Source organism: Malaclemys terrapin, chromosome 1, assembly GCF_027887155.1.
Source record: "Malaclemys terrapin pileata isolate rMalTer1 chromosome 1, rMalTer1.hap1, whole genome shotgun sequence".
In the NCBI taxonomy this organism is placed as follows: domain Eukaryota; kingdom Metazoa; phylum Chordata; order Testudines; family Emydidae; genus Malaclemys; species Malaclemys terrapin.
In genome coordinates this window covers 305,570,834-305,593,296 of record NC_071505.1, presented here as the reverse complement: position 1 = coordinate 305,593,296, position 22,463 = coordinate 305,570,834, and the positions used below count along the sequence as shown (strand labels likewise).

The following is a 22,463-nucleotide window of genomic DNA, read 5'->3' as shown; positions in this document are numbered from 1 at the left end:
CCCTAACAAACCCTCTCCGACCCCCCAAAAAAACCTGTTCCATACTTTTCCCATTGATACCCAACAACTGTCCAAGTTCACACTCAAGCACTTTCTCAGCAATTTACTTCCCTCTCCCTCAGCTCCTCCATTACCCTTGACTCCTCCAGCCTTTGCACTGCTTCTGAGGGGTGTGGGAAATACGGTTCTGTAGTGTAATTTAAATGAGTTATTACTCAGAGTTCTGTATTCATATGCCTGGTAAGGAATCTATTTGTCAAAAAACATTTCCTGGATCTTTTTTGTTGTCTGTATTGTTACAGACATACTTGCTGACAGGTATTTTTAAATAAATGACCAAAAATAATTGAAACTGGTGTGATTATATTGTGTTATTTTGACAAATAACATATGCAGAATTTTAAAATATTGTGCGCATTTTTGTTGCAGAATTTTTAATTTCTTGGCGCAGAATTCCACCAGGAGTACAACATGTAATTAAACAGATTTCGTAATACGATTGCATACATTTAACCTTTTCCATCACCTTTTCACCAGGTAGGAACATGTTCCACAATGCTACCACAAACCTGTGGGCTATATGAATGGGTTCTTCACCATAACTCCTGAAGCAATATAGGTTAGATGCTTTAATGGCCGAATAACCTGCTCACTTCTATTTACTAGGCACTACTGGTACAGTCTCAGCCACTTCCTAGGCCAGTGGTTCTCAACCCACGGGCCACTTGCGGCCCAGTCAGTACACAGCTGTGGCCCATGTGACATCCTCAGGGCCATACAGGTAGTGTGTATATGTGTGTGTGTGTGTGTGTGTGTGTGTATACATATATATAATGTGTGTGTGTGTGTGTGGAAGTGGCACACATAACACACAAAGAGCTGCATATCCAGCCCACAATGGTAAATAGGTTGATAACCACTGCCCTAGGCTATTGTGGGAGAAGGCTCCCCGGAGCTTATTTCAGACAGGAACATCCTTGTCCTAGTGTTCTGATACTGAAGGTATCAAAGAATTTAGAACACCCTCCATATCACTATCAGTATCATCTAACAGTAAGTTATTGGGATCCTTCACTCCTTGTTCAAGTAATGTCTCTGTGGGTGCTCCACTCTCGGTGTGCTTGCACCCCCTGCTCCTTTGATTGAAGATTTCTCATAGCAGCATCCGTTCGGCCTGTGCGTGCATATTACTCAGTCTCATGCTCTGTGCTGTTGTTATATAGCACTATATGGGTGAATTGGCCTTAGTTCCCTCTCAACCACCTTGGCCTGAGAAGGAGCTTTAGCAGTTGTCTGTATTGAGTGTAACATTAACTCTGTCCCCTTAGCTCTTTTAGTGGTTATAGTTGTTTTTAGTAGTATTTAGTACTTAGCACTTAGTAGCAGCTTTAGCTGTAGTAGATTTTGAAAAAACCCAACAACTTAATTTGAAAAAAAATTATATAGCTTTCTTCTTAATACCTTTTTAGACAAAACTCCCAGGAGGGGAGAAAACTACTGCCTGGTTTGCCCAGTTTTGAATGTTTCCTGTTGTACTGGGAGGCAACCCTGATGAATGACAGACACTCCCAGTGCATCTGTTGCCTCGGGGAATCTCCTATTTCCCAAAAGTGAAACTTCCGTCAGGCATTAAAATCTAGAGCCAGAAAAAACAGGGAGATCAAATTTTGACTCTTCATGATGGGGAGTTCGCTGCACCCAGCCTCTGACCCTGGCCCTCTACTCCAGTCTCTGAGTAAGTCCACTGTCTACGAACTGCACTCTTTGGGGGCATCTAAGAGGAAGACCCAATCTTCCTCCAGTAAGTCCGCCAAAGACTGTCCCTTGAGTCCTCCAGGTAGGGAATCTACTCCAAAGAAGTCGTGGTCTCTGATGACTCCAGCCACTTCTGCACCCATTGCTCTCTGACCCGGTACCCACGAGGTTGCTGGTTCTTCAGGTACTGAGGGCACTGTCAAGCCCAAAGACTGTAAATTCTCTGGCTCTGAGAGGTCATTGGTACTGTCAGTGAAGTGAGGCAGCAAGAAAAGCTCTATCTCTTCTCACTTAGTCCTGAAGAAGCCAATTCGGGCTCTGACTGAACTCCCCTTGGAATAGTGGAGATCCATGGTACTGTCAACTCCCTCAGCCACTATCTCTTTGGCGCATGCCATGGACACGGTACCAACAACACACTTGTTACTGCAGGAGTTTCGCTTTCTCTGAAACCTTGCTGTATCTGAGACTCCCGACTCACCTTTGCTTGGCTCCAATGTACTCCTGGTACCAAGGACTTCCAATCTTTGGACATTTGCCTGGTACCGACTGTTTCACCTCATGTTTCTTCTGGTGCTCCACCACTAGAGTGATTAGGAAGAGGAGGATTCTGATGAAGATCTTGCCTTGGTCTCCTAAATATCTGTGCAAGGCTATATTCTCCATTCCTATAAAGGCTCTTTTCCGGACATCTCTGAGGAGATTGGTATCACTCGTGAGAGATGGCCACAACCACCAGCTTGCTGGTATGAGCATCCCTGGGTGTTCATGAGAAATCTCTGATCAAAGGTACAGGGGACACAACGCACCTATAGTGGAGCACCCATAGGGACACACATCTTGAACAACCAGTTACTGCACAGGGTGAGTAACCATGTCTTCCTCCAAGTGGTCAGGTCCAACATTCAGAGTCTGTTCAACTGAGGGCTCAGATGAAACAGATGCTGGCACAAACCTCTTTGCATCAAGATTAAGCCCATTAGACTGCCTGTGCTCATTGCCTTTTATATAACTGAGCAAAGCACTTTGAAGACCCAGAGTTGGGCCAGGATCACTTATTAAGGACTGGAGTTGGATCCCTGACCCCACATCCGAGTAGTCTAGAGCAGAGGTTCTTACCTTTAAAAAGTGACTTGCAGAATCCTGTCCTTGGTCAGAGAATATCTGAGCTGGGAAGCCATACATGAAAAAATTTTTTTCCATAACACTATGGCCACTGTAGTAGCCTTGGGATCCCTGATTGGACAGGTTTGTGCATATTATGTAAAACGGTGTGTCATGACCAAGGTGTTGGCAACATTCTTTTGGTCCATTTCCAGAGACAGAAAATCAATGCATGCTAGCTCCAGTGGGTTGCTGCTGGTGATATTTTCCAGGTATGCCACTGTGGTGGGTAAGGTTTTCCTCTGTATACACTGGGCACATGATCCCATTTCCTATGAAGGTCATACACCATTCAGGGCAAATAAAATCTATTTTGTACAGTGTTCAAGGTTTTCTCAAGTCCTAAATGTCAGAAGTCATTGTGCAGTGCTCTCCTAGCTAGTGCTCTGTACTCTTCTGGTAACTCTAGTCATTTTTGTAAAAGGTCTTTGGTTATTTAGTATCCTATCCCATTAATCAGTTTTTACTTCTGCCATTCCCTTAATAGAAATTTAGCTATACTGGGCTGGAACAATGTGGTCTGGAGTTTGTCCTCTCTTTTTAGTCAGTAGGATGTCACAGATGTCGTTATCCTGCATTTGAGCTTCTTGCCAATCAGCATTTAGACTAGGCAAAGGAGATTGTTCCAATGCCATTTAGTTCACAAAGGCTGATGGCACGCTTTCAGGAGGAAGACCTAGATTTTCTGCTATACATCCTTAAGAAAATGGTCCTGACCACGTTGTATTGCAAATAGCCCTCACACCATCGGAGGGGGATCACAGTTATCTCAGGAGTTCGTGGGTTCCATGTGCTTGCGTCTGTTACTTCTCCCTGATTCGTTTTGGTGGCTGAACTCGTAACAAGCCAATATGGCCATGCATCTTTTCCTGTAGCATCCAGTTTAGCACTTATTTTTATATCAAGAGATTATTGTCATTCCATACCTGAAATTGAGCCTTATATAGATAATCACAATTTTTTTCTGTGACAGGCCATTTAAAGGCCAGAAATACTTAACTTGTGGATAGGATAGCAAGTCTCTCTATCAGAGAGTCCATGACTCACAAAGGCCACAGGTTTCTGTTTGCTCTCACTTTCCTGGTACATGACTGCTCTCAAACCTTCCAAGCAGGCATCTATGTGTAAGATAAAATGTTTATTTAGGTCAGCAAATATGAGGACTGGAGCATGGGTTAAACAATAAGCTAACTGAAGGCTTTTTCACATTTCTTGTCCCATCTGTCTTCAAAAGGCTCCAAGGGATTGTCATGTTTCTGTTCTATGGGTCTGGAGTACCTCCCCTTAATCCAGTGTTCCTAAAATGTGATCACCGTGGCCGCATGTGGCCACCATGGCATTTTCCTGTGGCCATGACCGCCTCCTGGGCAGAGATGGGGAAGAGGGCAAAGCAGTGGCCCCTCCCTGCAGTGCCCAAAGGCTCCAGGGGAGGGGTTCAGGCCCCTCCCACCTTTAGCCACGGGACTCCAGGGGTGGGCTTCAGTCCCCCTCCCCTGGTTCAACCGGAGGCTCCAGCGGTGGCCTTCACCCTATCTTGTGCCCCCCTCCCCCCGGGCTTCAGTTGTGGGACACCAGGGGTGAGCTTCAGCTCCCCCCACCCCTGCTTCAGCCTTGGGGCTCTGGCAGCAGGCTCCGGGCTTCAGCCACACCCCCCCTTCCACCCAGTCTAGCCGAGGGGCTCCTGCTCTGGGCTTTAGCAGGGCTGGCATTACCAGGCACCGTGGTCAAGAGGCAAGGAACAGGGTGAGCCTGGTGTGTGAGACTGCAGAAGGGAGCTAGGGGCAACAGGGGGGAAGCAGCGGAGCCGGGGGATGGTGGGAAACGAGGGGGCTGGAGGAGGCAGCTTGTCATTACTCTTCCTCTTGGATATCCCTGATCAGCTGAGTGTAGCCAGGAGGACTCTCTTGCTGCTCCCTGAGTTGAAGTTTGGGTAGGATCAGCTCATTATATAATGTACTTCTTTAAAATTTGGGATAGCCTACTATGGTCCATTTGCTCAGGAGACACTGCTCCCTTCCCCAGGGCTCACTGTAACATTTTTTCCAGCCCCTGTATATAAGCTGAGACTCGCTCCTTTGATGGTTGGTATTACGGACCTTAAAAATAGAGGTCCTCAGCACCTTCCATTCCCTCAAAAGTACAATTGAGCTCTCAGATAGTTAAATACACTAAAATTAGGTCTGTTGATATTCAACAAGTGCACCACATATAATGCGGGACCCCCAAGATTCTTTCGCTTTTCAGCATCTGGTACCTGCCATCCCTGTGGCATTTTGGTAGTATGTTCCAACCAGTGTTCAAATCCTTCTTCCCCAGGCAATGCAACCACAGCCCCTGAAAATATTTTTCATTTTCTAGAGGGGGCCAATCAGGCTGGGACTGCACCATTTTCCTCTTTATCTAAGAACGATGTCATTTTCTTAAGAAACTCGTTATGTGAAGCTGGGGGCAATAGCATCTGGCTTCTATAAGGTACTATTTTCCACACCATCTACCATTGCTATCTCCCCTGGAACTTGCAAGGGTTCCACAACAACTGATAGCTCACATAATGCTGCATAGGAACTATCTTCCCTCCTAAACATGGGTCCACTCACTTTGAACCTGCTCAGACAGTCTGTGGCTGTATGCAAAGTGGTCTCAGTTGAGCCCTCATTGTGAGCCTCTGATATTCCCATTACTAAAATTGATTTCTTAGGGTCTGTATTTTATCTCCTTGGATCAATCCTTAAACAGATACCTTGCCATAGTGGCCAATCTACTTACCCCAGTAATAATAGATTTTTACCAAATTCATTTTTACTCAATATGCATGCAAGGGGTACTGACCCAGTATCTGGGCAAAAATGCTTAATACCAAATTGCCAACTACTCAGCCAAGAATTAGTTGAATGTGAGGAATTAGGTATATAAAATACTGTCTTTAGAATAAAGAATGGGAGAGATTGCTTTCAGAAGCATGTTCATTGTGGTTGAGAATTTCAGGTTTGCAGTAGCAAATTTAGGGCTGATTTGAGGATTTTTTTGTTTATATTAATTCTATGGAAAATAGAGTTCTTCGAGTGCTTGTTCACGTCAATTCCATTCTAGGTGTGTGCGTGGTCATCGGAGCTTTTTGCCTTAGTGGTATCCATAGGGTCGGCAGTAGCGCCCCCTTGAGTGCCACACTCACGCGTCGGTATATCAGGCGCCGCTGGCCCTACGGCCTCTCAGTTCCTTCTTACCGCCCATGGTATTTAGTCGGAGCACCTTTCCTTGCATAACCAGGGCTAGTGGTTTTTGTTTTTACTGACTTCGACCCTTGTAAATAGTTTGTTTATAGTAATTAGTATTAAGTAGTTGTTAAGTGTAGTTAGTAGTTAAGTTAGAGTCCCAGCGGGGACTTTGTTGCAGGTGGGGCATGCCCCAGTCTCCCGGGTTTAAGCCCTGCACGGACTGTAACAGGCCTATGCCTGTAAGTGACTCCCATAGCAGCTGCCTCAAGTGCTTGGGGGAATCACACGTGAGAGATAAGTGCTGTATTTGTAAAAACTTTTGGCCCCGCCTCAGAGCAGGATATTCATTTACGGGCTCTCCTCATGGAGTCAGCCCTTCGTCCGGCTTCCGTGCCGTCCCGTCAGGACTCGCCGAGTACCTTGGCCTCAGTGCGCCACCGGCACAGGGCTCTGCCCGGCACCGTTCCCCATCACCGGTGCCCAAAAAGAAGGCGAGAAAGCACGGCTCCCTGGCACCAGGCAAGAAGGGCCATGGGTCATTGGGCAAGGGACCCGCTTTGGGCTGCCTAGCCACTCTGGAGCCATGTATTCGTGCCTCCCTGGTTGGGACCCTTAGCCCCTTAAAAGGTCCACCACTGACTCCAGGTAGTGGTATGGGACCTAAACCCCAGATGGCACCAACGCCTTCCCCAGCTCCCCTGGTGCCGACAGAGCAGAGGCCTCCGCCCACGCCGCCAATGCAGCACATGCCGCATGAATCGGCAAAGGCTTCCCACAAGGGCAAGCCAGCTGCTAAGACCCTTCAGCGAGCAGTGAAGTGCTGCTGATCCCCGAAACAAAGCAGCATTCTCTACCTTCACACCGCAGATCTCCAGAGTTGCAGCCCAGATCCTTTGGGACTTGTCCTCAGCCACGGGCACCGCGATCGCGGTCCCTGCCATCTCAACGCGGATTGTCTAGAGAGCGGTTCTCAAACTTTCGTATTGGTGACCCCTTTCACACAGCAAGCCTCTGTGTGTGACCCCCTCCTTATAAACTAAAAGCGTTAAAAAAAAAAAAAAAAAATATTTAACACTATTATAAATGCTGGAGGCGAAGCGGGATTTTGGGTGGAGGGTGACAGCTCGCATCCTCCCATATAATAACCTTGCAACCCCCTGAGGGTCACGATCCCCAGTTTGAGAGCCATTGTCCTAGAGGGAGATGCTGGTCTCCATACTACCGGCACAATTCACCCTCCCACCGATCATCCTCTTGGCGCAGATTCCATGGACCAATTCCCTTGCTCCGGAGAGCGTTCCCATGCTCCTAGGCGGAGATGCGGCAGGTGGCTCTGCATGCTGCCTCCGCCTGCAAGCACCACTCCTGCAGCTCCCGTTGGCTGCGGTTTCCAACCAATGGGAGCTCTGGAGCTAGTGCTCGGGGCGGGGGCAGTGCGTGGAGCTGCCTGCTGCGCCTCTGCCTCGGAGCAGCCAGGAGAGGTTGCCGCTTGTGGGGAGCCGCCCAAGGTGAGCGCCCCCCAGATCTGGCACCCTGTGCTCACACCCACTGCCCTGAGCCCCCTCCTGCACCCAAACTCCCTCCCTCTTAGTTAACTGGCATTTTTCACTTACCGGCACCCCCCATTTCCCCAAAAGTGGATAAAACAGCTTTTACTATATTGAGGCAAATAGCTTTGCGAGATTAGAAAGTTGGTCCAATAAAATATACACCTCTACCCCGATATAACGCGACCTGATATAACACGAATTCTGATATAACGTGATAAAGCAGTGCTCCGGGGTGGAGGGGCTGCGCACTCCGGCAGATCAAAGCAAGTTCGATATAACGCGGTAAGATTTTTTTGGCTCCCGAGGACAGCGTTATATCAAGGTAGAGGTGTATTACCTCATCTACCTTGTGTCTCTGATTCTGGGACCAGCATTGCTACAACAACACTGCAGACAAAAATAGAAGAGAAGTAGACGTTTATATTTATGAGAATAATGTCTGCAGTTACACTAACTCTCTTAATCCTCATGCTGTAGGGTATGAGCTGATATCCAGCTGGAGTGATGAATCATACATTTACATTCCACTTTTCATCCAGAAAAATCCCAATACACTTTACCCAACATATTTATAAATGTATTATTCTCTTCTCCAGCCATTGAGGTAGATTCATCTCCTGTTTGACTTATGAGCGCTTACAGTACACAGCACTATATACAGCTGTTCAAAACCAACTTCAGGTCTAGTTTTAGAGCAGTGATTCTCAACCCTTTTTTGAGCTCAGGACCCATTTGTAAATGTTTATGGCCTGTTGCAACCCAGTAAATTGTCTGAGGGTGGAGGCCCTGTGTTGTACTTAAAGTACTGCACAGGATCTTTTCAGGGGGAATAAGGCAAAATGCCACATTTATTAGTAATACATGTATTCATTAACACTGTATTATATGCATATAATATATTACACTTACACTCACACACACACACACAAACCCATTCCGTCTTGTTGTTACCAATTAGTTGCTCCCCTTAACTTCACTGGCCAGGTGAGTTAGATGGGGGAGGGGGTGGAGCCGGGCTTCTGCCGATCCGAATCGATGCTCCCATGTTGACAAGACGAGACCCGGGGTCCTCTGCAAGACACCTCACTTTTATAGCAGCTTTCTTCTTATGCAAATCTATACCAGATTCAAACTCTGTGTCTGTGTCCATTGGTCCTTTGTGCTGCTTTCTTTTGAGTGTTGTCCCAATGCTGCAAAGAGGGTGTTTCCAAAAGAAGGTGCTTGCTTCTAACCCCCGAGGCCGTCGGTATGTCTGCTTGTCTTTAATGAGCCCACTTGACACGTTTTATTGTTCTTGGGTCTGGCTCCCAGCCCCTCTCCAACAGTTGAGGCTGTCTGGAGGTGCTGCCTTCCATGCCTTGCTCATCCACACCTCATTCATTCAACAGGGCAATTGATTAAGAGTGGGGGCGGGGAGAGCTCTTGTTCTACTGCTAGCAAAAAGAATTTTTTCTTCTATCTTATTCTATCCTTAGGGGCTATAATATTATACCAAGGGCAATGCAAAGTTTCTAAATGAGGCTTTGATACAAAGTCCCATGAAAACAGAGGTCACACGTGGGTAGACCCACCACAAGGTTATACGAAGAGGCACAATGTAAAGTTATATGAAAATTATCAGAGATTGATCTACACCTGGGGTGGTTTCAGTTGGATCCTGTCCCCGGGGGAGTGGGGGTGTTGGCTCCTGTCCAGCACTCACCCCACAATGGAAGTTCCTGAAGCTCCTGTGCTGTGGGGCTGGCTGGGCTTGACTCTCAGGGGTTGTAACCTCTGGGGTTGCAGTGCCACTCAGGTTTGGCCCCGTCCTCCTGACTTGACAAAATTTGTGTGAGTGGAGTTGTGACCTGGCTCATGGGATTGCAGTGCCCCTCACTCAAATTTGGTCTATCCGGACTCCCGTCATCATGACTGCTAGGCTAAACCTGAGTGGTGCTGTGATCCCAGAGGTTGCAGTGCCTGGAATGGGGTGGCAAGCCCAGCCAGCCCGTAGGACAGGAGATGCTGTGCATCTCTTGGAAACATTCTGGTGACCCAATTTTGGGTTGTGACCCACATGTTGATAAACCCTGTTTTAGAGTGCAGGTAATCTAATTACCTAGATTAGAGGACATTTGCATTCCTACCTGTTGTAAAAATTACTGTTGGACTTTTAATTGCAGTAAGGACCTATTTTTTTCTCATTTGGTATCATTCCCCCCTTCCATCATGTTTAAGCACTTGTTCAATACTGATTCAAAAGGAAGTGTCACTTTACTGAATGGACATTTGGGTTTTCTAAAGCATGCATTACTGAAGGCACTTCCAACTACCTACCTAACCTCAACTCTGCTTAGCTATGAGATCTGTTGTGATGTTGAGATATTGATGCTAATAGGGGTCAGGGAGAATTGTTACTCTTATATTTTATTATTGCACAGAATATTTTAAGTGACTTTGCAGCATCCTCTGAAGCACAGGTATTGACAGCTCTCAAAGATAGGGTACCAGATGCAGGGTCATTGGTCTGTTCTGCTATGGCAGTGCCTGGGGCATTGCAGTGATAATTCTGAGCACAGTGCTAGATGTAGTAAAGCTTTTCAGTAATGAGCTCCTACTTAGAATGTAAACTCTTTGGAACAGGAATAGCCTTTTTGTTAGGAGTGTACATTGCCTCGCATAATGGTGCCCCAATTCCTGATTGGCAATACAAATAATCACAGTAAAATAGTTATTGTTCAGACACGTGAGCAATTACATCTCAAGCAAAACTGAGCACAACCCTTTGCTTTTGTAAGAAGGCTTGCATAATATGATTTTTATTAAGTTGCTACGGGGAAGGTAATTTTCTTACCAACAGTAAGAAACAGGATTCCTGTAAATTTAAGGTGGTGAATGATAGTTTTTATGTCTGAGGGAAAACAAAAAAGATAAATAAAAAGAACAAGAGAAGGAAAAGTGACATGGTAGTAAACCAATTATTTCTCAAGCAGTGAAATAGTTCTTATCAAGTCAGGAGGAGAAGGGGGCCTTCTAAAATACTAATAGGTCTGCTAAGTATTAATCATGAAGTGTTTTGTTTTGTTTTTATATAAAAATGTGCATTGAATTTTTTTTTTTAAATGTATTTCTTTATTCCTTTAAATGGGGTTTTCTATGCATTTGCTTACTCTAGTAAAGGATACTTCCAAGGAAGTCTCCAGTGCACAAACAGCAAAGTGGATATTGGATTCATCCTAGGGAGCGTTCTTCTCCAGTACATCCCCATTTGCTGCTAAATGTGCCACAAGTAAAACTGTCTAGTTCAGACACTGCCATATCTATAAATCTACTACTAAATTAGTAATTGTATAAAGCTATCTAATTTTCATTATTCATCTCTAGGGATATATTTTCAGAGGCATACATACAGATTTAGCCTTGTGACTCCCATTAACATCAATGGAAGTTGTGTAAATCTGTGCACTGAAAATGTATGCTTTTAGATAGCAAATAATTTATATTCATAACCTTTCACTGCAGATTCTTTTCAAGAAGTCACTATCTTTTTTTGTATGTGTGTGCGGTGGGCCTGGAGGTAAAATAAGGCTGTGAGGGAGAAATGGAGGACATCAGGGGATAACTATAGTTATTAGTTGTTTGCAGTGTTGTTGTAGCTGTGTTGGTCCCAGGATATGAGAGACAAGTATGCCTGAACCCCTTATGGGTAACAATTTGTCCCAACTTGTATTTAGCTTAGACGCTCCGGTTACCATCCCCAGACGGGAAGAGCTCTGTGAAACTTGAAAGCTTGTTCTGGCCCCAAACATAGTTATGCCTTCCACTACACCAGGAGCACAAACTTGTCAAAGCCCGACATGGAGTGAGTTAGGATTGCACATTTAATGAGTCACGGAGGTGGTCTCAGAGTCATGGATGGAGGCAAGTCTGAAAAGAACTGACATTGATGTGGACACAGCGGCAAAGTGAGGACAGACACATATATGGAATTAAGCGGCAGGCCACAACTTTTCTTAAACTTTAACACAGGGGAGGGTCGCTACCTGCTTATCACCCATACTTTCTTATACCAGCATGGGCGGCGGGTGAACCGCGGGCTCAGGCCGGCTAGCCCCCGCCCCGCCCCTTGTGCCTGAGGCCGTGCCCATACCGGAGCCTAGCACCTCCAGCCCCAGAGTGCCAGGCAGGCGGCACAGTCCCCAGTGCCTCCTGCCCTGGAGCTCCTGGTGCGTGCACTGGCTCCAGCCGCCTGTAGTCCCTGGCTGTAGGCCAGTCCCCATTAGCCCCAGCCGAGGGCCCAGGCCATGGGGGAAGAGCTGCAGAGCGCTGGGAAGTAGGAGGGAGCCCGGGGATGGAGCGAGGGCAGGGCCACACAAGGCTGTTTTGGGAGCTCAGCCTCCCCCGGCCTTTGATACCTGCTGCCCATGTATACCAGGCATTTAATTGGTTCCAGTGAAGGGGTTACAGGTCTCCATATCATATAACCTGTAATTTGGGGTAGGGTATCCTCCGCTACCCCCCAGGACGCAACTCTGAGTCCTAGGACTTTAACAATAACAAATGTGTTTTGGTGTGGAGGAGGGATTAATAAATAGATATTTAACCTCTGGATATTTCTTCCTTGGATTACAGTAGCAGAAATTTTGAGTTGAAACTGCATTAGTTAAAAGTTTTTCTGATATTGTTTTCTTTTCTGACGCTGTTTTCTTCTCTGTGCTCTTTGTTCACATAGTTTATCTTTTCTTTTCCTTGAAATTACTTTTCTTTTTCTCTCTTTCATTGTCGTTCCTTCCATTTCTCCGCCTTTCTTTAGGAGTTAGTCTCCCATCTTCACTCCTTCCTCTTGTACAATTCTGTGGTTATCTTAGCAGCTTTATCCCAAAGGACTTAAAAGTGACACCATAGTCTGATAGGTTGTCTTGATAATGTGATATAAAAGTGTTTTTTCCCTTTTTTTAAAGTAAATTAAGAATATTTATTTTCTCCAAGCTAGTCTTGCAGGATATGAAAATTGGAATGCATACCCCCTTCAACAGAGGGGCAGTTCTGTAGGTGCTATCTAGGTGGTGGTCGTACATAATGCATTTCCTGTGGTGCACCAACAGCATTGTTCAACTGTTCAGCAATGCTGTGGCTACAGGCATATCGATAGAACTGCTTGGGGCCTGATGTAATATCAGTATTGCCAACTCATGTTGTTTTTATCAATTTTGGGGGTGGTTTTTTACCTGTCTCATGAAAACAAGATGAAAGGCTGCCAAGTGATTAATTTTTCCTTATTCAAAATGGCCACCATCTCTGATTAATGTCAGTGGAACTGAAGACCGCAAGATGGTAGACTGCAGGGAAGTGATAATCTGCAAGTTGAAGTGAGGCTGCCCTTAATAAAAGTGGCTGCCATCTCCCATTGTTTTCAGTGAGACTGAAGCCATATCCTCAGGCATGATGGCTGCCACTCTGTGGTTCAGCTAGGGTTACCATACGTCCTCTTTTTCCCGGACATGTCCGGCTTTTCGGCAGTCAAACCCCCGTCCGGGGGGAATTGCCAAAAAGCGGAACATGTCCGGGAAAATGGCGGCTCTGTTTAAGAGCCGGGCTGCCCGAGAGCTACCGGCTTCGGGCAGCCCCGTGCCTGGAGACCCTGCGCCGCTGGAGCCCGGGAGGGGAAGTGCCCGGCTGGGGGCGCAGGGTCTGGAGGCACGGGGCTGCCCGAAGCCGGTAGCGCTCCGGCAGCCCGGCTCTTAAATAGAGCCGCGGGGACTGGAGCCTCCAGCCGCCGGGGCTGTGTGTAACTGACACAGTGTCAGTTACACAGAGCCCCAGCCGCTGGAGGCTCTGTTTAAGAGCCGGGCTGCCGGAGCGCTACCAGCTTCGGGCAGCCCCGTGCCTCCAGACCCTGCGCCCCCAGCCGGGCACTTCCCCTCCCGGGCTCCGGCGGCGCAGGGTCTCCAGGCACGGGGCTGCCCGAAGCCGGTAGCTCTCGGGCAGCCCGGCTCTGTGTAACTGACACTGTGTCAGTTACACACAGCCCCGGCGGCTGGAGGCTCCAGTCCCCGGGTCTCTATTTAAGAGCCGGGCTGCCCGATCGCTACCGGCTTCGGGCAGCCCCGTGCCTCCGGACCCTGCGCCGCCGGAGCCCGGGAGGGGAAGTGCCCGGCTGGGGGCGCAGGGTCTGGAGGCACGGGGCTGCCCGAAGCCGGTAGCGCTCGGGCAGCCCGGCTCTTAAACAGAGCGGGGGCGGCTGGAGCCTCCAGCCCCCGGGGCTCTGTGTAACTGACACAGTGTCAGTTACACAGAGCCCCAGCCGCTGGAGGCTCTGTTTAAGAACCGGGCTGCCCGAGAGCTACCGGCTTCGGGCAGCCCCCTTGCCTCCGGACCCTGCGCCCCCAGCCGGGCACTTCCCCTCCCGGGCTCCGGCGGCGCAGGGTCTGGGGGCACGGGGGCTGCCCAAAGCCGGTAGCGCTGGGGCAGCCCGGCTCTTAAACAGAGCCTAAGAGGAGCAGAGCCTCCAGCTGCGGGGGCTCTGCTCCTCTTCGGCTCTGTGTAACTTATACAGTGTAAGTTACGCAGAGCCGCCGGAGCCCCGGAGGGGAAGTGCCCGGCCGGGGGCACAGGGTCCGGAGGCATGGGGGCTGCCCAAAGCCCGAGCGCTACCGGCTTCACGGTTTGCTGGGCAGCCTCCAGACCCTGCGCCCCCGGCTGGGCGCTTCCCCTCCCGGGCACCAGCTGCGCTGGGGAAGCGCCGGCTGGGGGTGCAGGGTCTGGGGGCTGCCCGGGAAACCGTGATGCTGGTAGCACTGGGGCAGCCCTTTCCCCCTGGCTGGGAGTGGGAGGGAGGAGGGGGCGGAGTTAGGGTGGGGGAAGGGGCGGAGTTGGGGCGGGGCTAGGGGTGGGGAAATGGGCGGGGCCATGGCCCGTGGAGGGTCCTCTTTTTTTATTTATGAGATATGGTAACCCTAGTTCAGCAGGCTAGTCAGGACATATGGACTGTGAGGAGCAGCATAGACACGGTGAAAGGTAGATAATGGGAATGAGAGGGAAAAGGCGATGGATTTAGGGGGTGCAGGAGAAAGGGGGGCACAGGAGGAGAGGGGTGGAGAGGAGAGTGGAGGAGGAGGATGGTCTGTCATAGTGATGGGCAAAGAAGAGCATGTGTGGTGGGGCTCAGTGAGTGCTGTCCAGTCTCGGGTAGAGAAGTGGAAGGAGGTTAGGGAAGTGTTGCTTCTTGCAAAAGGCTAAATCAATTCCATATTTTTACTATGACATTATTGCTTATGTGATTAATATAAGACAGACTAAAATCCATGATTTGATGGGTTTTAAAATCTCATATTTTGGTGGGCCAGTCTCATGATTTTTGATCTCTTGAGGTTGGCAATATTATAATACCATGACAAATTTAGTGTTCTACTTTCATACAAACAGTTAAAACTGGGGCTGTTTAAGAAAATAAAATAATTGTATGTATGTTTATGCATTTTTATTATTAATTAAATAAATCAGTTATGGTTTTATGTCTTGCTTTTCCCCCTCAAAGTTCTCTTTAGCAGTGGTGCGGACCTTATGTTTATTTCTGTTTTCTTTAAATATTTTTATTTCCTTGTTCACAGAATTACAAGAAATTGTATTTGTCATCCAGAGTCAAAGTAACTCTTTTCATTCAAAAAGAGCAGAAGATTTAGAGCGCAATATTTTAAAACAGGCTGAAGTGCTTGGAAAGGTATGTGTAGATAAAATATACTGTGCGCTGCTTGCATATGTCTGTACAACACTTTACTACCTTTCTACTGAGTCTATTTTTATAATCCATTTTATTTTGTTAGCCTATCTCATGGCTTGTCTACATAGTGCATTAGTCTATATCAGAGAGCTGTAAATTGTGATGTGCACTAACTGACCCGTGTGGACCTTTCCGTTGTGCTCATTTAATGTAGTACTGTTTTAAATGAATGCACATTAGGGAGATTTTAGTGCACACTAGAAGAGTCCACGTCACTCAGTTAGTGCACGACATGCTAGTGCATGCTAGAATTTGCACCCTTCTGATGCAGACTAGCAAACCATATAGACAAGCTGTCAGAATACATTTGTTTACTCTTCTCTGTGCAGTTTCTGAGGACATGGTTTAAGCTCAAGGATATCACTGATGGCATATGATGATGATCACCAAGTGGGATTTTCATGTTGAATTACATACTGTAGTGAATAAAGTATGTAAAACTCTTTTTGTGTGGGTGGAATTTGATCTGAAATGATAAAAGAAGTTGTTGAATGGAAAAAGCTTACAAATAGGGTCTAATGGTATAAGGGTTTTTTTTAATTTTTTTCTATGTTTTTTCTGATGAAGTAGGTACATCAGTTTAAGTTAATATGAAGGATCACTTTCAGGGGCACACCTTAACATTTGTAATGCATCTTCATTTGCTTCAGAATAGCTTTTGTCTGCATTTTTATCACATAAATGTATTATCACTGGTTTAGAATGAGCATTAGTCAGAAATTTGGAACACAGAACCTTAGCTTAGAACTAAAATTGATTTTTTTTTTAAACCATAGTTGTTCAAAGATCTTAAAATAATTTCTCTTCCTCATTTTTTTGAACCTTTAAAATAAAAGTTTATATTTAAAATGAAATTGTGAAGTAACATACTGTGGTGGGGTTATTGAACTGAACTTTTTTCTCTAGTAAACTGGGTTCAAAAAGTTATTGTTAAAAAAAAAAAAGTGCTATGTGCACTAAATCTCTAGGATTCTTGCTGCCCTTGTATGAAACACTTCCTAATTATGTATTTACCTGAGCTGATCAATACTATATTAATTAAATATGTTCTAACTGCCCTTTTTTCAGGCCCCATTTCTGTAATTGCATCCATGCAGGCAGTCCTTGCACCCACATGGAGCCCCTGTTAACTTCAGTGGGCTCCTCGCATGGGTATATTTGCACAGCTCCAATGGCAGGAACAAGGTGTTGGCTATTAAAAATGGATTCCTGGTATACTTTGTTAATGTTGACACCTCAGAATGTCACTGGCCGGGAACCAGAAAAGTCAGCATAGATATGTTCATCAAGAGGGAATATAGACATGCTTGTTTACACAAGGGAAGGAAGAGAGGTTAACATCCCGTAAGTAGGCAATAATCTTACAGTTGGGAGCAACTCTCACATCTGAATGAACTAAAGTGGGTTTTTTTAGTATTGGGTTTATTTTTTCAAGTAAAGAGGATCCCAAAGTGCTTTAGAAAAATGATCCCTTCATCCTAGATTGAAATGGCAACACTTTTCAGATGTAACAACACTTGCTTAACAGTCCACGTGACGATTTAGGACAGGAAGTGGGGAAAAAGATAGCAAACTGAAAACTTACGTCCAGAACCTGACAGAGGGGGGCGGAAAAAAAGGCAGCAAAATACAGAAAAAAGTTCAGCAAACCTCTTTGTATTCCTTGTGTCTCTATTTTCCTGTCGTCACTTTCAAATACAGTACCCTCAACATTTGTTAATAAGACCATGAGTATTGATCACTGAAGGGAAAAATCTTTGAAATCTCTGTGCGTTGAAATTTGGAGTTCAGACCTCCATTTGAAAGAATATGTTCAAGGGGATTGCCTTCAGATCATACTGAAGTTAAGTCCTTGATAATATGCATCTTAAGCATTTACTGATAGTGAGTTTTAAAATTGAAAAAATAAAACCTGTTACCTGTATTTATTTTGTTTACTGAACTACAATGAATGTCTCTTGCAGTGTTTTAAAAGTCACTGCACTGTTTGCATCCGCTCTAAAAGTTTCCTATTATTGTATGATTTTTTTTTATTTTACACTTCACATTTTAAAAATTTAATCCTACCTATTTTATACTATCATTCAGGTTACCACTAGATGTCAGCGTTGCTTTAATTGTTAAAATGAAGTTGATGCATATTACTTAGCTATAAAATGTTTTTTCCAATATTTTTTCATATTAAGCAATGATTAAAACCCAGTGATGAGGAAAATTTCTTACGTTCTTTACCAGTTTTTTTTAAGCTATACAGTGGAGCATAATAAAAATAGAAATACAATATTATAATATTTGGACTTGGCTCGCCCCAGAAATTTAGAAACACTGCTACTTCTGGGAATAGCTAACTTTACAGCTGAAACAGCCTGTAAAAATATTGCCCCTTTAAAATCACCAAATCACTCTGAACTACTAATGGAGTTTTTGAAGCGGTAGTAGTGGTTTCGTTGCCTCTAGGGGCTGATAAAACTACCTTGAAAGACAGGGAGACTATGTATCAAGTTGATTTAGTATATAAAACATGCTCTTATTATAAGAGCCTTCAGGTTACAGAAAACTCTGAAACTAATACATTACGTTTGTAAACATTATATTGCTTTTAAAAAGCGTAAAGATGAAAATAAATTATGAATGACTTAACCAAACAGCAGTGATGTAAAGTTTCTGGAACTCGGGTGTCATTAATACACAAGTTTACTTGAACATAAAGTTTACAAAAGTTTTAAGAGTGCAAAAATATAATTTTAAGTCCTTTTCATTCAGTTTTCATTCCCTTTGTTTTCCAGGGTGTTTCATGCATACATGGGATTAATATGTATAAATGCTATTGTATAAAACAAACTTCATATATCTCTATAATGCACAGTATTTGTGCCATAGCGCTTTGCTTGTTATGAGCAGAGATCCTAGAAATCCATTTGCCTCGGAAAAAATGTTGAAAAATATAGGCTTTGCATTTTTACAGGGAATCTTTAGTTTTTACATTTTGTGAAAAAAAAAAAAATATATTAACTATTAACTAAATTTTGCTGAAAGATAGTGTGATCATATTTCCCAAAGTGAAAATGGGAGACTACATACGGCTGGCCTGAGGTGTCCTGGGCTGGTGATTACAGCCTGAGCCCTGTCGCCGCTTGCCCCCCTGTACATTCCTCTGCGCCCCCATAGGGGGGCACATCCCACTTTTTTGGCAAAACTAGTCATTTGTCCTGTTTGCTGCTCAGTTGGCAAGAGCAAATGGGACAAATGCCCAGTTTTGCCAAAAAGTCAGGATGTCCGGGACAGGGCTTAAAAAAGGGACTGTCCTGGCCAAAATGGAGTGTGTGGTCACCTTAGTTCAGTTGATACCTATATGTATTGTGGCTAGGGAAACTAAATTTCATCATTTCATTTTAATTGCAGAAAAATATGGACTTTTATGTTGTATCAAAATTCTTCAATAAAAAATATTTATCACGGAAAACTAGAATCCCTGGTTCTGAGCAAAATCACATTCTAAAGCATATAGCTGAGATCAGTTGCAGAGTTTAAACTGATGCCAGGTACAAAGGCTAGTCTACACTAGAAGCTACAACTAGAAGCTACTGTAGCATGTTGGGTGAAGACACTCTATGCCAACAGGAGAGAGCTCTTCTCTATGCCAACTGTTGGCATAATAAAACCACTTCTGTGAGAGGCAGTAGCTATGGTGGTGGGAGAACCTCTCCTGCCATCATAGCACCGTCCACACTCAGGACCGGATTAACCTTTTGTGGGCCTGATGCAAAACATATTTGTGGGCTCCCAGGGGGAATGTTTGTAAAAGACAAGTGATTGACACAGAAGTTGTCTTTGACACAGCACACAGTTGTACAAGTTTCATTTACAGTGTTTACAGATTTAAATTGCAGATGGAGGTGGCTGTCACTAGGGTACCAGCAATGGTAGCCCTAGGGCAAAAAGAATACACAGAAGTGTACATAAAATACATTCTAAAAGAAAAAATAAAACACAGTGGATAAAAACAGCTAACAAAAGCCAAAGCTGGCCAAAACATCAGCCATGTGCTGCTCCCATTAAAAGGGAACCTTCACACTATCTCACCCTTCACATTTCTCATATGAATTACTAGTGCTTCAATTATGTTTTTGTATGAAATTGGGGCAAATTTAAAACTGTTTAAAACATTTTAAAAATAAAAAACATGAAAAACTTTAATACATTTTATTTACAGTGTCATTATTCATATTAGTCCAGTTTCAGGACAGACAGCAGACAGGACCCTGCACTCCAAACACTCCCACGCCAGCAGTGGCGCCAGTCAGGATGCTACCCCAGGACTCTGCACGAGCTGCCCACAACCATCACCCAGTGGGGCAGGCCACACAGACCTTGCTGTTCCACAGATCCATTGCCATGTGAACTGGTGCCCTTGCCAGGGTCTAGGGCCAGGCACATGGCTAGGATGACCAGATGTCCCAATTTTTTAGGGACAGTCCCAATATTTGGGGTTTTGTCTTGTATAGATGCCTGTTACCCCCACCCCATCCTGATTTTTCACACTTGCTATCTGGTCACCCTACACATGGCACCGGATTTTCAGTGCATATGGTCCTGTCGCCCTGCGCCAGCCATGGCAGAGCTGCAATGGGCAGGGGTTCAGTCCCCGAGGGGGGACCCAGCCTGCGCCCAACCCAGATCCAGTCACCAAAATGAACCAGAAACATGAGTGCAGATGCCAGTCTGTATTGCCCCAGCCAAGAGAGGGTCACTGGACCACATGCTGCAGTGGGGGGGCACAGAACTGGCCAGTGGACACACACACCTCTACTCCCACCACAAACACGGGGAGGGGTGACACCCCCTCCCACCCTCCACACACACACACCGCTACCCCTACCCCTTCCTCACACGTGGGGGGTAATGACTGACTGACTTTCCCTGCTCAGTGCTCTATGCCCTTCATGCCTGGCTAGGCCCTGGGGCCGGGTCCACTTCTCTCTGTACCTGGTGCTGCGTCTTCCCAATCTCCCCACCTGGCTCTGGTGGCACCTCAGCCCGGCTTGGTGCCACCGCTGTCACCCACCCACGTGCACTCATCAGCCACCACAGCTCTCAGTGTGCAGCCAGTGCCAGCTGTAGACAGCCCTGGGGCTAGGGAGCGGGGCCCTGCTGGCCAAGCCGGGATTGGCCCTGAAGCCAGCAAGTGGCGGGTGGACAGGGGCTGCGCTGACAGACCCTGCCCCACGTGCTGCAGCCTCACCTCGCTGCCTCCTTGCACACTCACCCCCATTGGCTGCTGAACACCCCCCCCTCCCCCCCCGCGCTCACCATGGGTGGGTGAGCAGGGATCTGGCCAGCAGGACCCGCCACAGTGCTGTGGCCATGGCCATCCCCTTATTAGGCCCCCTCTGAGTGTGGGCCCAGAACTTTGGTGCCATTGTAAACCCGGTGTTGTTCACACCAGTGCTTAGGTCAGTGTAATTTACGTCGCTCAGGGGATGGTTTATTCATACCCCGAGCAACATAATTTATACCGACATAAGTTTTAGTGTGTACAAGCCCTTAATTTTTGTCATTTCAGCCTGTAACTTTATCACTGCAGACTGTTCCTTTAATGGCCATTATTTCTATTTCAAAAAATGAGTTAATACAAGGCGTTCTGAAATTGTGCGCGTAAACGAATGTCATGTCATGCTGCCTGAACAGAGATGTATTTATTCTTTCATAGCTTCTGTGAAGTAACAAATCTACGTAACACTTTTTATACTCCATAATGCTAATCTTTTGCTACAGCCTAAATACGACTTTCATATATTTCTAGTCCTGTTTACGAGAGAGAGAAATTTGTAGAGTTGCCCCTTTAGTCTGAACTAAATTTTGCAGGGTTCTTTTCATTAGGAATAGAAGTTTGTGGCACAAGACAGGTACAGTCTTGGTGTAATCTCATTTATGTATTTAAAAAAAAGTCAGTACTGTTTCTCTGAACACAGTAGAAACAGCTGTATCCTCGCTCAGAAATCCCCTAGTCTGGCACTTCAGTGAGCTCTGTGCCCAAGAAGTTCTGTCCTTCTGCTTCCTTTCAGGGTAACATTCACAGCTTTTTCTTGCCTGTCTGCCACCAGCATGCACAGTTTGCAAATCACTATTCTGGGGGAATTCTGCGCCAAAGAATTAAAAATTCTGTGCACAATATTTTAAAATTCTGCATATTTTATTTTTCAAAGTAACACACTATAATCATGTCAGTTTCAGTTCTTTTGTCTAATAGTACAGACACAAAAAAGTTCCTCCAGGAGTAGAGTGTTAAGGAAACACCTACGACAACCCAGTTCATGCTTCTCTGCTCCCTCCCCCCAGAGGAGGGGGGCCAGACACCCTCTCCCTACCAGAGTTCAGCTTTGGCTCCCCTTAGCATAGACACTCGCATGGACCCCAGACCCCAGCTGCGGGCCTCCTCGTCCAGACACATGCACCCCTCTCCCCCTAGACTCCAGCTGTGCCCCCCCCAGACACTCATCCCCCAGACACTCGCATGCCCTCCCTCCCAGACCCCAGGGATCCAGAGGGAGAAACAGCCTGATGCTGGGTCCTGGGCTTGTGTGGAGTCTCCTGCACGCTGCCTCCTTCCTTCAGGGCATGTTAAGAACTGCAACTGCCAGAAACCCTCCAGCTCCTCCCCCCCACCCCACATAGTGTCTTCTGCTTGTGAGCTTGCTCTGCCAGGTCCAGCAGCCACTAGTGGCAGCCAGCAGTGGTGCAGAATTCCCGCAGGAGTATTAACCTACTGGGCTGCTTAGTACCTTGAGCAGTAGTCTCTGTTTGCAGCTGTATTTACTACATAAGAAGCTGGATTGCTCCTCCCCTTGGGTATGAAAGAGGATGCCTGACACACCCATAGGCTTTAATGAGGTCTTTGGTTTTGGATCCAAAGGTCTGCTGATGACGCACCTTTCTGCATAAGGATATTATGGACCTGTGAACATTTGCAACATTTAATTTGAAAAATTAATTAAGCAAATGTTATATTGTTGTCTTTGC

General features: G+C 46.0%; 1 protein-coding gene across 3 annotated transcripts in view; it reads left to right on the top strand.

Moving 5' to 3' along the window:
• Positions 1-22,463, top strand: part of B3GLCT (beta 3-glucosyltransferase) — a 134,949-nt gene that overhangs the window by 21,701 nt on the left and 90,785 nt on the right. For all 3 annotated transcript variants that reach the window (XM_054015349.1, XM_054015350.1, XM_054015348.1), the window contains exon 4: positions 15,274-15,383. In XM_054015349.1, coding sequence (XP_053871324.1) covers positions 15,274-15,383 — 110 coding nt within the window. The remainder of the gene's footprint in view (positions 1-15,273; positions 15,384-22,463) is intronic.